Source organism: Oncorhynchus gorbuscha, linkage group LG18 (assembly GCF_021184085.1).
Source record: "Oncorhynchus gorbuscha isolate QuinsamMale2020 ecotype Even-year linkage group LG18, OgorEven_v1.0, whole genome shotgun sequence".
NCBI lineage: Eukaryota > Metazoa > Chordata > Actinopteri > Salmoniformes > Salmonidae > Oncorhynchus > Oncorhynchus gorbuscha.
In genome coordinates, this window is record NC_060190.1 from 78,735,532 (window position 1) to 78,749,952 (window position 14,421).

The 14,421-nt window shown below is 49.2% G+C and overlaps 1 protein-coding gene across 1 annotated transcript in view; it reads right to left on the reverse strand.

The window, feature by feature from the left end:
- The window catches only part of LOC124003943 (metabotropic glutamate receptor 7-like), a 393,623-nt gene that overhangs the window by 203,853 nt on the left and 175,349 nt on the right, over positions 1–14,421 (reverse strand). The window contains exons 3-4 of the mRNA XM_046312602.1: positions 10,868–11,003; positions 7,904–8,058 (exon numbers count right to left, since the gene is read on the reverse strand). Coding sequence (XP_046168558.1) covers positions 7,904–8,058; positions 10,868–11,003 — 291 coding nt within the window. The remainder of the gene's footprint in view (positions 1–7,903; positions 8,059–10,867; positions 11,004–14,421) is intronic.

Below are 14,421 nucleotides of genomic sequence, written 5' to 3' on the forward strand. Positions count from 1 at the left end.
TGGCTGACTGGCAGATCTGGAAGAGCCTGGTTGACTGGCAGATCTGGAAGAGCCTGGTTGACTGGCAGATCTGGAAGAATCTGGCTGCTCCTTGCAGACTGGCAGCTTATTGCAGACTGGCAGCTCCTTGCAGACTGGCAGCTCCTTGCAGACTGGCAGCTCCTTGCAGACTGACAGCTCCTTGAAGAATGACAGCTCTGGCTGCTTCATGCAGACTGACAGCTCTGGCTGCTTCATGCAGACTGACAGCTCTGACTGCTCCATGTAGACTGGCAGCTCCTTGCAGACTGGCAGCTCCTTGCAGACTGACAGCTCCTTGCAGACTGACACCTCCTTGAAGAATGACAGCTCTGGCTGCTTCATGCAGACTGACAGCTCTGGCTGCTTCATGCAGACTGACCGCTCTGACTCCTCCATGCAGGCTGACAGCTCTGACTGCTCCATGCAGACTGACAGCTCTGGCTGCTTCATGCAGACTGACAGCTCTGACTGCTCCATGCAGGCTGACAGCTCTGGCTGCACTGAACAGACAAGAGACTCCGGTAGCGCAGGAGAGGAGAAGGGCTCTGACAGCGCTGGAGAGGCGGGAGACTCCAACGAGGCAGGAGAGGCGAGGCACACTGTAGGCCTGATGCGTGGTGCTGGCACTGGTGGTACTGGACCGAGGACACGCACAGGAAGCCTGGTGCGGGGAGCTGCTACCGGAGGGCTGGGGTTTGGAGGTGGTACTGGATAGACCCGACCGTGCAGGCGCACTGGAGCTCTTGAGCACCGAGCCTGCCTAACCTTACCCGGTTGAATACTCTCGGTTGCCCTGCCAGTGCAGCGAGGTGGAATAGCCCGCACTGGGCTATGTAGGCGAACCGGAGACACAGAGCGCAAGGCTGGTGCCATGTAAGCCGGCCCAAGGAGACGCACTGGGGACCAGATGCGTAGAGCCGGCTTCATGGTATTTGGCTCAACGCTCAATCTAGCCCGGCCGATACACGGAGCTGAAATATACTGCACCGGGCTATGCACCCGCACTGGGGACACCGTGCGCACCACTGCATAACACGGTGCCTGCCCGGTCTCTCTAGCCCCCCAGTAAGCACAGGGAGTTTGCGCAGGTCTCCTAGGGGAGTGGGGAGTGGGGAATGGGGACTAGGGACTGGGGAGGGGGAATGGTGACTAGGGAATGGGGAGTGGGGAGTGGGGAATGGGGACTAGGGACTGGGGAGTGGGGCATGGGGAGTGGGAAATGGGGACTAGGGACTGGGGAGTGGGGAGTGGGGAATGGGGACTAGGGACTGGGGAGTGGGGAGTGGGGCGTGGGGACTAGGGACTGGGGAATGTGGACTGGGGAATATGGACTGGGGACTGGGGAATGTGGACTGGGGAGTGGGGAATGGGGACTGGGGAGGTGGAATGGGGACTAGGGACTAGGGACTGGGGAGTGGGGACTAGGGACTGGGGAGTGGGGAGTGGGGAATGGGGACTAGGGACTGGGGAGTGGGGAATGGGGAGTGGGGTCTAGGGACTGGGGACTGGGGACTGGGGAATGGGGAATGGGGAGTGGGAAGAGGGGAATGGGGACTAGGGACTGGGGACTGGGGAGTGGGAAGAGTGGAATGGGGACTAGGGACTGGGGTCTGGGGAGTGGGAAGTGGGGAATGGGGACTAGGGATTGGGGAGTGGGAAGTGGGGAATGGGGACTAGGGATTGGGGACTGGGGAATGGGGACTAGGGACTGGGGAGTGGGGAATGGGGACTAGGGATTGGGGTCTGGGGAGTGGGGACTGGGGAATGGGGACTAGGGATTGGGGTCTGGGGACTAGGGATTGGGGTCTGGGGAGTGGGGAATGGGGACTAGGGATTGGGGTCTGGGGAGTGGGGACTAGGGATTGGGGACTGGGGACTGGGGAATGGGGAATGGGGACTAGGGATTGGGGTCTGGGGACTAGGGACTGGGGACTAGGGACTGGGGTCTGGGGACTGGGGACTGGGGAATGGGGACTAGGGATTGGGGTCTGGGGACTGGGGACTGGGGACTGGGGACTGGGGACTGGGGACTAGGGACTGGGGTCTGGGGTCTGGGGTCTGGGGTCTGGGGACTAGGGACTAGGGACTGGGGACTAGGGACTGGGGTCTGGGGACTGGGGACTGGGGACTGGGGACTGGGGACTGGGTACTGGGTACTGGGTACTGGGGACTGGGGACTGGGGACTAGGGACTAGGGACTAGGGACTGGGTACTGGGGACTGGGGACTGGGGACTGGGGACTGGGGACTGGGGACTAGGGACTGGGGACTGGGGACTGGGGACTGGGGACTGGGGACTGGGGACTGGGGACTGGGGTCTGGGGACTGGGGTCTGGGGTCTGGGGACTGGGGTCTGGGGACTGGGGACTGGGGACTGGGGTCTGGGGACTGGGGACTGGGGTCTGGGGACTGGGGACTGGGGTCTGGGGTCTGGGGTCTGGGGACTGGGGACTGGGGACTGGGGTCTGGGGTCTGGGGTCTGGGGTCTGGGGAATGGGGAATGGGGATTGGGGACTGGGGACTGGGGACTGGGGAATGGGGAATGGGGACTGGGGACTGGGGACTGGGGACTGGGGACTAGGGACTGGGGACTGGGGACTGGGGACTGGGGACTAGGGACTGGGGACTAGGGACTGGGGACTGGGGACTGGGGTCTGGGGACTGGGGTCTGGGGACTGGGGACTGGGGTCTGGGGACTGGGGTCTGGGGACTGGGGACTGGGGACTAGGGACTGGGGTCTGGGGACTGGGGACTGGGGTCTGGGGTCTGGGGTCTGGGGACTGGGGACTGGGGACTGGGGTCTGGGGTCTGGGGTCTGGGGTCTGGGGACTGGGGAATGGGGAATGGGGATTGGGGACTGGGGACTGGGGACTGGGGAATGGGGAATGGGGACTAGGGATTGGGGTCTGGGGACTGGGGACTGGGGACTGGGGACTGGGGACTAGGGACTGGGGACTAGGGACTGGGGTCTGGGGTCTGGGGTCTGGGGACTGGGGACTAGGGACTGGGGACTAGGGACTGGGGTCTGGGGACTGGGGACTGGGTACTGGGGACTGGGTACTGGGGACTGGGTACTGGGTACTGGGGACTAGGGACTGGGGACTAGGGACTGGGGACTGGGGACTAGGGACTGGGGTCTGGGGACTGGGGTCTGGGGACTGGGGACTGGGGACTGGGTACTGGGGACTGGGTACTGGGTACTGGGTACTGGGGACTGGGGACTGGGGACTGGGGACTAGGGACTGGGGACTGGGGACTAGGGACTGGGGACTGGGGACTGGGGACTGGGGAATGGGGACTGGGGAATGGGGACTAGGGACTAGGGACTGGGGACTGGGGACTGGGGACTGGGGACTGGGGACTAGGGACTGGGGACTGGGGAATGGGGACTGGGGAATGGGGACTGGGGAATGGGGAATGCAATCCCTTCCTATTTTAGGCGGGTCAAGATTTGTTCTTGTAACATTTGCATCATTTACACACATCAGTCACGTGTGTTTCTTTGCTACAATAAGAAACTGTTTTTCCATCCAACCCAACAACAAGTGATGGAGAGCTTTACATGTGGCTTTTCTCACAGCAGGCTGAACAGCAGGAGTTCTCTCCCTCTTCGTCAGAGAGAGTAGGGAGACGGTCCAGTGAAACCACACAGCAGCCCAGAGTCCCTCAGCCGTCGCTCTGTCTTTCAATCAGGCACACCCCCTGTGTGTGCGTGTGCGTGTGCGTGTGCGTGTGTGTGTGTGTGTGTGTGTGTGCGTGTGTGTGTGTGTGTGTTTGTTTGTGTGTGTGTATACACATGCCTGTGTGTGTGGGTGTGTGCATGAGTGAGTGAGTTCAAACCCCGCAGCAATCCTTCTCTCCTATCACTCAGCCAGACTGAACCCTGTCCCTTCTCCTCCCTCCCTTCCCGTCCTCCCCTTCTCCCTCCCCTCACCCCACCTCCCCAACCCCAGGGCCCCAGAAACACCCATTCCCATAAATCATTAGCTGATAAAGAAAAAAAGTATCTCTGAAAACATCAAAGGGAAACTATTTATTAATTTGACACCTGTGGGCTCTCCCCCGACCAATTACACCCTGTAGCTCAAGGTTACAGACTCCAACAGCTCCAACTCAGTTTCACAGTTTCATCCGTCCAGTGTCTCGCTAAGGCGCAGATGACATCACTCAGTGGTAGACTTGACCCTGCACGACTCAGGGTCTGCTTTCCAAATGGAACGCTATTCCCTATTTAGTGCACTACTTATGACCCAAATGGCACCCTATTCACCCTAAAAAGGGATTAGGAAATAGGAAAAAGGGAATAGGGAAAAGGAAACAGGGAATAGGAAACAGGGAATAGGAAACAGGGAATAGGAATAGGGAACAGGAAACAGGGATTAGGGAATAGGAAACAGGGATTAGGGAATAGAGAATAGGGAACAGGAAACAGGGATTAGGGAATAGGAAACAGGGAATAGGGAATAGGAATAGGGAACAGGAAACAGGGAATAGGGAATAGGAAACAGGGATTAGGGAATAGAGAATAGGGAATAGGGAATAGGAATAGGGAACAGGAAACAAGGAATAGGGAATAGGGAACAGGAATAGGGAACAGGAAACAGGGAATAGGGAACAGGAAACAGGGAATAGGGAACAGGAAACAGGGAATAGGAATAGGAATAGGGAACAGGAAACATGGAATAGGGAATAGGAAACAGGGAATAGGAATAGGAATAGGGAACAGGAAACAGGGAATAGGGAATAGGAAACAGGGATTAGGGAATAGGGAATAGGGAATAGGGAATAGGAAACATGGAATATGGAATAGAGTGCCATTTGCGACACACCTGGCACAATCAGAGAGGCTGTGATCTAATCTTGACAGAGGGCAGCCTTCGCTAACAGGCCTAACTGCAAAACACACACTCACACAAGCTTGCACGCACACACATAAACACACACACATACACAAACACACACCGTACCATCCTGCCCATAGACAAACATGACACAGTTGTGTGTGATCGTTCAGGATAACAGACTTCCATCATTAGGATCATGTATAATTTGTTCTGAGATTCCTCGTTGAGGTTACCATAGTAAAATAGTTTACCACATCAGTCACAGGTTTCATTATTAAGTGCATGGATGATGTCGTCCCCCACAGAGAGTGTGCGTACATATCCCAACCAGAATCCGTGGATTTACAGGCTACTACATTCCCACAGATCTAAAGGATAGAGCTGCCGCTTTCAAGGAGCGGGGCACTAATCCGGACGCTTATAAGAAATCCCGTAACTACTTCCGACGAGCCATCAGGCAGTCAAAACGCCAATACAGGACTAAGATCAAATCCTCATCAGATGTGGCAGAGCTTGCAAACTATCACGGATTACAAAGAGAAACCCAGCCGCGAGCTGCCCAGACTGTGTCATCTCACTCTCCATAGCCGACGTAAGGAAGACATTTAAACAGGTTAACATTCAGTCAGATTACAAGGATGTGTGCTTTGCTGACCAGCTGACAAGTGACTTCACTGACATTTTCAACGTCTCCCTTACTGAGTCTGTGATACCAACATGTTTCAAGCAAACCACCCTAGTCTCTGTGCCCAACAATGCCAAGCTAACCAGCCTAAATCACTATCGCCCAGTAGCACTCACATCTGTAGCCATGAAATGCTTTGAAAGGCTGGTCATGGCTCACATCATCATCATCTTCCCAAACACCCGGGACCCACTCCAATTCGCATACCACCACAACAGAGCCACCGATGAAACGATCTCTATTGCACTCCACACTGCCCTATTCCACCTGGACAAGAGGAATACCTATGTGAGAACGCTGTTCATTGACTATAGCTCAGCGTTCAACTCCATAGTGCCCTCCAGTGTGGTGCCAAGACAACAACATCTCCCTCAATGTCAGCAAGACAAAGAAGCTGATCGTGGACTACAGGAAACAAAGGGCAGAGCACGCCACCATCCACATCGGCGGTAAACTGCAGTGGAGCGGGTCTAGAGCTTCAAGTTCCTCGGTGTCCACATCACTAAGGTATTATCATGTCATGTGCCATACACACCCACACAGTCGTGAAGAAGGCACGACAACGCCTCGTCCCCCTCAGGAGGCTGAAAAGATTTAGGAATGGGCCCTCAGATATTCAACAATGTCTACAGCTGCACCATCGAGAGCATCCTGACTGGCTGCATTGCCGCTTGGTATGGAAACTGCTTGGCATCCGACCGGAAGGCGCTACAGAGGTTAGACCCAGTACGTCACTGGGGCTGAGCTCCCTGTCATCCAGGACCTCTATACCAGGCGGTGTCAGAGGAAGACCCTGAAAATTGTCAAAGACTCCAGCCACCCAAGTCATAGACTGTTCTCTCTGCAACCCGCACGGCAAACGGTACCGATGCAACAAGTCTGGAACCAACAGGACGCTAAACAGCTTCTACCCCCAAGCCGTAAGACTGTTAAATAGTTAATCCTGGTAGCTATTGGTTAACTAATTAACTATCTGCATTGACCTCATCACATATACTGCTGTTACTATTTATTATCTATCCTCTTGCCTAGTCACTTCATCCCTACCTAGAATATGTACATATCTTCATCAATTACATTGACTTGGTACTGGTATCCCGTGTATATAGCCAAGTTATCGTTACTCATTGTGTATTTATTCTGTGTGTTATTATTTTAGAATTATTTATCTTTATTTCTCGATGTATTGTTGGGAAGCTGTTATGCAGGTGAATGAGGACCCAAAAGCGACTTGGCGAAAACAGAGTCTTTAATCCAGTTTAAGGAAATAGCAATACTCCTAGACAAATCGGAGCGGTAAATAAAGCATAGAAAACAATTCCACTCGTAATCACGAGAACTGACTGGAGACTCGATAATAAACTGCAGGTTGCCTCGGGAAGGCACTTGACCGTAGCAGACTCAGACACCTGCTCACCACGCAGCATCTGAGGGAAACACGACACGACAGGGCGATACAAAGACACAGCACGGTGAACAATATACAAGGATCCGACAGGACAGAAACGGAAAACAAGGGGAGAAATAGGGACTCTAATCAGAGGAAAAGATAGGGAACAGGTGTGGGAAGACTAAATGATTGATTAGGGGAATAGGAACAGCTGGGAGCAGGGACGGAACGATAGAGAGAAGAGAGAGAGAGAGGGAGAGAGAAAAAGGGGAACGAACCTAAAAAGACCAGCAGGGGGAAAACGAACAGAAGGAAAAGCAAAATGACAAGACAATATAAGACAAAACATGACAGAAGCATTTATATTGTTTATGAAGCTTGTGACAAATATCTGATTTGATGTAGCTACTGTAACTAGTGTTGCTCCAGAATCAGAATCAGATAAAATACCTTTGGACTTGCATAATGAGTTTGTTCATGTAATGTCAGGCAGACATTTTACATCTTTAAGTTGTGATAAAGACAGTACATATATGTATTACAGTTTCCTGAGGCTTCTTCATTTGTTGAATGCTTTGGTCAATATAGTAAAAACATATATATATTGCTATATTGCATCATATCTATATAAAAAATATATATTTCGCAAGTACATCTCGCAATATACTGCACATATTATTTAATTGCATTGTTCAATATTCCTCCAAAAATATTCTTCCACTACTTCTACAGAATGTAGGAGAAGGACAACAGACAGTATTGGTGCTAGTATACAGTCTACGTCTACAGAATGTAGGAGGACAACAGACAGTATTGGTGCTAGTATACAGTCTGCGTCTACAGAATGTAGGAGAACGACAACAGACAGTATTGGTTCTAGACGACAGGAGACTTGACAGCAAGTAGATTTTTTTCTTATTTTCCTTTTTTTTCTCTCTACTAAAAGTCTGCAGGCACAACCTACCGGCGATGGTTGCTCTTTTTGGCAGGATAGTGACAGCTCCCACTGCTGCTTCCTCTAGCTGATGGACAGGGCTGATCTTGGCTCCCCAGCTGTCTGAACCGATCCACAGGAAATGACCCACCTGGTCCGCCCTCTTACTGGCGTTCAGGATACCCCTGCAATCAGGCACACAGATAGAATGAGTAGGATAGCATATAATTGAACAGTATGTTATAGTCCATCTTACAATTGAAATGTGTATTTTTTTTGCTATGCATTCTCCCAAGCAACCCAGACACCATAGAAACCCACACACACAAACACACATATACGATTCAAAGCAGAGTTTGTCAAACAGTACATTGCTCTATCAGTCACACAGCTCCATACAGCAGTTTTTCCAACAGTACATTGCTCTATCAGTCACACAGCTCCATACAGCAGTTTGTCAAACAGTACATTGCTCAATCAGTCACACAGCTCCATACAGCAGTTTTTCCAACAGTACATTGCTCTATCAGTCACACAGCTCCATACAGCAGTTTTTCCAACAGTACATTGCTCTATCAGTCACACAGCTCCATACAACAGTTTTTCCAACAGTACATTGCTCTATTATCCCCTTGTGCTTCTCAGTAACATGTTCATGTACATTTTTTACATGTTTTTGTCATTTAGCAGAGTGACTTACAGTCACTGCATTCATCTTAAGATAGCTAGGTGTGACAATCGCATATCACAGGCATGGGAAGTACACTTTCTCCTCAATACAATAGCTATCAGTGGAGCCAGAGTTCGAATGATAGAGCTGCTAGGTGGGTGAAGTACAAGTCTTGGTTCAGGAAAGGAGGGGGATTATTTAAGATACTCTTTGAAGAGGTAGGGTTTACGGGTGCTGTCCTAGCTTCAGGGGGAAGCTAGTTCCAACATTAGCGGACAAAGAAGAGCTTGGACTGGGCTGAGCGAGAGCTGCCCTACTGTAGGTGGCAGAACGGAGTGTTCAGTTTGGGGTGTAGGGTTTGAGCATAGCCTGAAGGTATGAAGGGACAGTTCCTCTTGCTGCTCAATAGGTATAATGGTCTTGTAGTGGATGCGAGTTTTGACTGGAAGCCAGTGGAGAAGGGTGTAGGAGTGTGATAACTTGGGAAGGTTTAAAACCAGGCGGGCTGCAGATTTCTGGATAAGTTGCAGGAGTTTGAAGGCACAGACCGGGAGCCCAGACAAGAGCGAGTTGCAGCAGTCCAGATTGGAGATGACAAGTGCCTGGATTAGGACCTGCACCGCTTCCTATGTGAGGAAAGGTCCTACTCTACGGATGTTCCTCTTCCTGTGAGGTAGGGTCGTACATAATGCATGTTGTAGAACGTGAACCTGCAGGAGTGAGTCACTGCTTTGATGTTTGCAGAGAACATCAGGGTGTTGTCCAGGGTCACGCCAAGGTTATTTGCACTCTGGTAGGGGGCCACCATGGAGTTATCAACTGTGACTACGTGGTCTTGAAGGAGAAGAATGGTTGATTGTCATTGTCATAGAAATGATAGGAGAGACCATGTGAGGATATGACGGAGCCTAGTGACTTGGTGTATAAAGAGAAGAGGAGAGGGCCTAGAACCGAGCCCTGGGGGACACCAGTAGTGAGAGTACGTGGTGCAGACACAGATCCTCTCCATGTCACCTGGTAGGAGCGGCCTGCCAGGTAGGATGCCATCCAAGAGCCTGGACGTCCAGCCCTGAGAAGTTGGAGAGGAGGATCTGATGGTTCACAGTATTGAAGGTAGAGGATAGATCTTGGAGGATGAGAACAGAGAAGGGAGAGTCAGCTTTGGCGGAGCGGAGAGCCTCCGTGACAAAGAGAAGAGCAGTCTCGGTCGAGTGACCCGTCTTGAAGCCTGACTCGTTAGGGTCAAGAATATTGTTCTGAGAGAGATAACGAGAAAGTTCATCGGAGATAACACGCTCAAGTGTTTTGGAAAGAAAAGAAAGTACCGATACAGGTCTATAATTTTTTGACGTCAGATGAGTGGAGTGTTGGTTTCTTGAGGGGGGGAACAGCTCGAGCCATTTTGAAGTCAGAGGGGACGCAGCCAGCGATCAGGGATGACCTGATGAGGGAAGTGAGGAATGGGAGAATATCTCCAAAGAGAGGGGAAAAAAGGTCAATGTGTAGGGTAGTTTTCCGTACTTTTTCCTCTGAACAAAGAGGATAGCATGAAGAGATATTCCCTCAGTTTCTGTATATTGTCTTGACAGATAAATCAACTGGATGCGGAGTTATATCCGGTTTGATGTGGAACTACAGATCAATTACTCAACCACACATTGCATTGTGATCTTGCGATCATAACAACAGAAATACAATAACACCAGAACTGTGACAAGACTGATACTTCAATATTTACTGCTGTAAAATGGCTGTGGTGTTGTTGTTTTTGTTCTCCCTACAATAGTAGGTTTACAAACTGTACGCACGTTCAGTGTTTTAAAAGCTGAGGATCAAAACGATTTGTTCAGCATAAAGTACAAGACAAGTCTACGTGACTGTGATCTATCATCTAAGCTCAGATGTGGTTTTACTGAAATAATGATTCAACCCTTGGATGAAGACCTAAAGGTTCGTTGTTTCATTATTAAACCACATGAAAATATTTGACTGCTGTGTGTGGAGTCCTCCTTTCTGCAAACACAGGGATAAATCATTAGCCTCTTAATCGGTGTCACACATTATGCTTGGTGAGATAATGAACAGGAGATACCGGCGCTGTGAGAATGGCGACGGCTCCAAAATGTGTCAGCATTAAATCAAACATTATTGAAGGGAATTAAGTTGACATCGTCCTGAACCTTATTTTAGCTTTTTAGGTTTAAATTCCTAGTACTCAGCAGCCCATGAGCTGCCAGAACAATATTTAAAATCTTGCTTTGAGTGCCAGCAAACAGAAATCCCTAGGCTTTAGCTAAAAGGGCTAAAAACTAGTAGATACATACCGTATGTCCTCATCTGATGCGAAGAGGATGACTGCCCGGGCGTAACGAGTCTCCAGAAGCAGCCTGATGATCTTGTCGAAGTTCTCCTGCTTGTGATTGTGAGGGATCTTTAAGGACTGAGCGATGCAGATCCCACCTGAAATGGAAAGAGGGAAAATGATGAGCTTCCGGTAAGGTACCTCAAACTGGGAGAAGAACGGTAAGGTACCTCAAACTGGGAGAAGCACGGTAAGGTACCTCAAACTGGGAGAAGCACGGTAAGGTACCTCAAACTGGGAGAAGCACCTGGAAGAAGAACGTTAACTACTAAAAACTACAAAAGTAAAATTTGTAAAAAAATATTTTAAATGTGAAGAAAATAAATGAAATATGCACAACAATTTTTTAAAAACATAAATCCGACGAACATCGAACCGGCTCAATTGCAATGATCTGAACTGAGGTGCACTACTCCACATGTAACAAAAGGCTTTGCATTAACAGGCTATCACATACTTTACAGTGCCGTACAATATGAAATCCCATAGACATGTTCAAACTTAATATAGTTGAGCTATGCATCACAAAGCCTTTTTGCACACAGTCATTAATTGTACATCTTGGCGTGTGTTACAAGTACATATGAAATATCTACTGTAGGCTACAGTACTGTATGAAATGGTCCATAGCTATGTTGAACAGGGAAGGAAAGTCAAAAGGCAGAATAATTCCGGCTATATTTAATTGAGTCCAAATTCCTGTCACAAACCCCTGAGTTTTAGCTGGGATGTAAGTAGTCTCTGTTTGGTAGCATGAACCTGACTGTAGCAAGCTTAATAACCAGGTCATGTTCATAACTCCCATGTCACTGTAAATATAGAGGTATCGGCATGTTGATTGCAACGAGCTGTCTGTTTTAACTACTGGCACGCAGCTCGGACACCCATACATACCCCACAAGACATGCCACCAGAGGTCTGTTTAAACTACTAACACACAGCTCAGACACCCATACATACCCCACAAGACATGCCACCAGAGGTCTGTTTAAACTACTAACACACAGCTCAGACACCCATACATACCCCACAAGACATGCCACTAGAGGTCTGTTTAAACTACTAACACACAGCTCAGACACCCATACATACCCCACAAGACATGCCACCAGAGGTCTGTTTAAACTACTAACACACAGCTCAGACACCCATCCATACCCCACAAGACATGCCACCAGAGGTCTGCTTAAACTACTAACACACAGCTCAGACACCCATACATACCCCACAAGACATGCCACCGGAGGTGTCTTCACAGTCCCCAAGTCCAGAACAGACTATGGGAGGCACACAGTACTACTGTAACGATTCTCGTCCTCGACTGGTGACGAGTATGAGAGATCGGACCAATATGCAGTGTGCTATGTGTCCATGTTAATATTTATTTCAACTGAACACAAAACAAAATAACAAGAGAATGAATGACAACGAAACAGTTCTGTCTGGTGCAGACACAGACACAGAGACAGAAAACAACTATCCACAACTCATAGTGGGAATGCAGGCTGCCTAAGTATGGTTCTCAATCAGAGACAATGAATAAACAGCTGCCTCTGATTGGGAACCATACCAGGCCAAACACATAGAAATACAAACATAGACTACAAAACATAGAATGCCCACCCCAACTGACCAAACAAAAACAGAGACATAAAAAAGGAACTAAGGTCAGGACGTGACAACTAAATAGAGCCATGACTAAATGGAACTCTATTCCACATCAGGTAACTGATTCAAGCATTAGAATCAGATTATAAAAAATAAATAAAATAACAGATTAAAAATACACTTTATGAAACAGCGGGGGACTGTGAAGCAACACCAACACAGGCACAGACACACGCATGCACACAGACGACAACATACACACTATACACACACAAATGATTTAAAAAATGGCATAAACTGCCTGAATTTTGCTGGACCCCAGGAAGATTAGCTGCTGCCCTGGGGATCCACAAACAAATACAAATACAGATCAGACCCAGGGTCCCCTGAACGCCACATTAGCTCAGGGAACTAACACAAGTCTTCAGGCCTTGAGGCGTGATTATTCACCATGCAGAACTTCCTCTGTTACACTCCAGAGACTGTGTTACCCGACTTCAGACGTATAAAATAGAAGCAATAGAATATACGTGCAGAATATAAAACATTCCAGTCGTGTGTTTAATAAAAGCACTGTTGCTTTTTGTTGAGTTAAAATTAGATCCTTGTTGTAAACAGAGATCACCCAAAAGGGTTGAGAAGAAACACCTGCTACAAACCGGATGGTTCCTCAGGCGCCTGAGAAATGCACAACAACAATGTATTTACAGTTTTCCCATTCACAGCAGAAATGTTAACTATCACCCACAATATTAATTTGACACGTCTTTTAACATTGAGGGAATGTAGCTTCTTTATATCACCCCCTAACCAGGAGCAGCACTTTTAAGAGCGTGGTACCCAGAACAGTTGAATAGCATTATTCACTGGTCATTTTCCACAGCAGTTCGTCTGTCTGTCTGTCTGTCTGTCTGTCTGTCTGTCTGTCTGTCTGTCTGTCTGTCTGTCTGTCTGTCTGTCTGTCTGTCTGTCTGTCTGTCTGTCTGTCTGTCTGTCTGTCTGTCTGTCTGTCTGTCTGTCTGTCTGTCTGTCTGTCTGTCTGTCTGTCTGTCTGTCTGTCTGTCTGTCTGTCTGTCTGTCTGTCTGTCTGTCTGTCTGTCTGTCTGTCTGTCTGTCTGTCTGTCTGTCTGTCTGTCTGTCTGTCTGTCTGTCTGTCTGTCTGTCTGTCTGTCTGTCTGTCTGTCTGTCTGTCTGTCTGTCTGTCTGTCTGTCTGTCTGTCTGTCTGTCTGTCTGTCTGTCTGTCTGTCTGTCTGTCTGTCTGTCTGTCTGTCTGTCTGTCTGTCTGTCTGTCTGTCTGTCTGTCTGTCTGTCTGTCTGTCTGTCTGTCTGTCTGTCTGTCTGTCTGTCTGTCTGTCTGTCTGTCTGTCTGTCTGTCTGTCTGTCTGTCTGTCTGTCTGTCTGTCTGTCTGTCTGTCTGTCTGTCTGTCTGTCTGTCTGTCTGTCTGTCTGTCTGTCTGTCTGTCTGTCTGTCTGTCTGTCTGTCTGTCTGTCTGTCTGTCTGTCTGTCTGTCTGTCTGTCTGTCTGTCTGTCTGTCTGTCTGTCTGTCTGTCTGTCTGTCTGTCTGTCTGTCTGTCTGTCTGTCTGTCTGTCTGTCTGTCTGTCTGTCTGTCTGTCTGTCTGTCTGTCTGTCTGTCTGTCTGTCTGTCTGTCTGTCTGTCTGTCTGTCTGTCTGTCTGTCTGTCTGTCTGTCTGTCTGTCTGTCTGTCTGTCTGTCTGTCTGTCTGTCTGTCTGTCTGTCTGTCTGTCTGTCTGTCTGTCTGTCTGTCTGTCTGTTCCCACCCAGCACACAGGATTCATTACCGACCCTTTATCTTTACGACACTAAAGGCTGAATTTATTGTTCTGTCTGTTTAGGCTCTAATCCTCTTATCCCTCTCCATCCAACCTGACAAAGCTTGAAAGAATC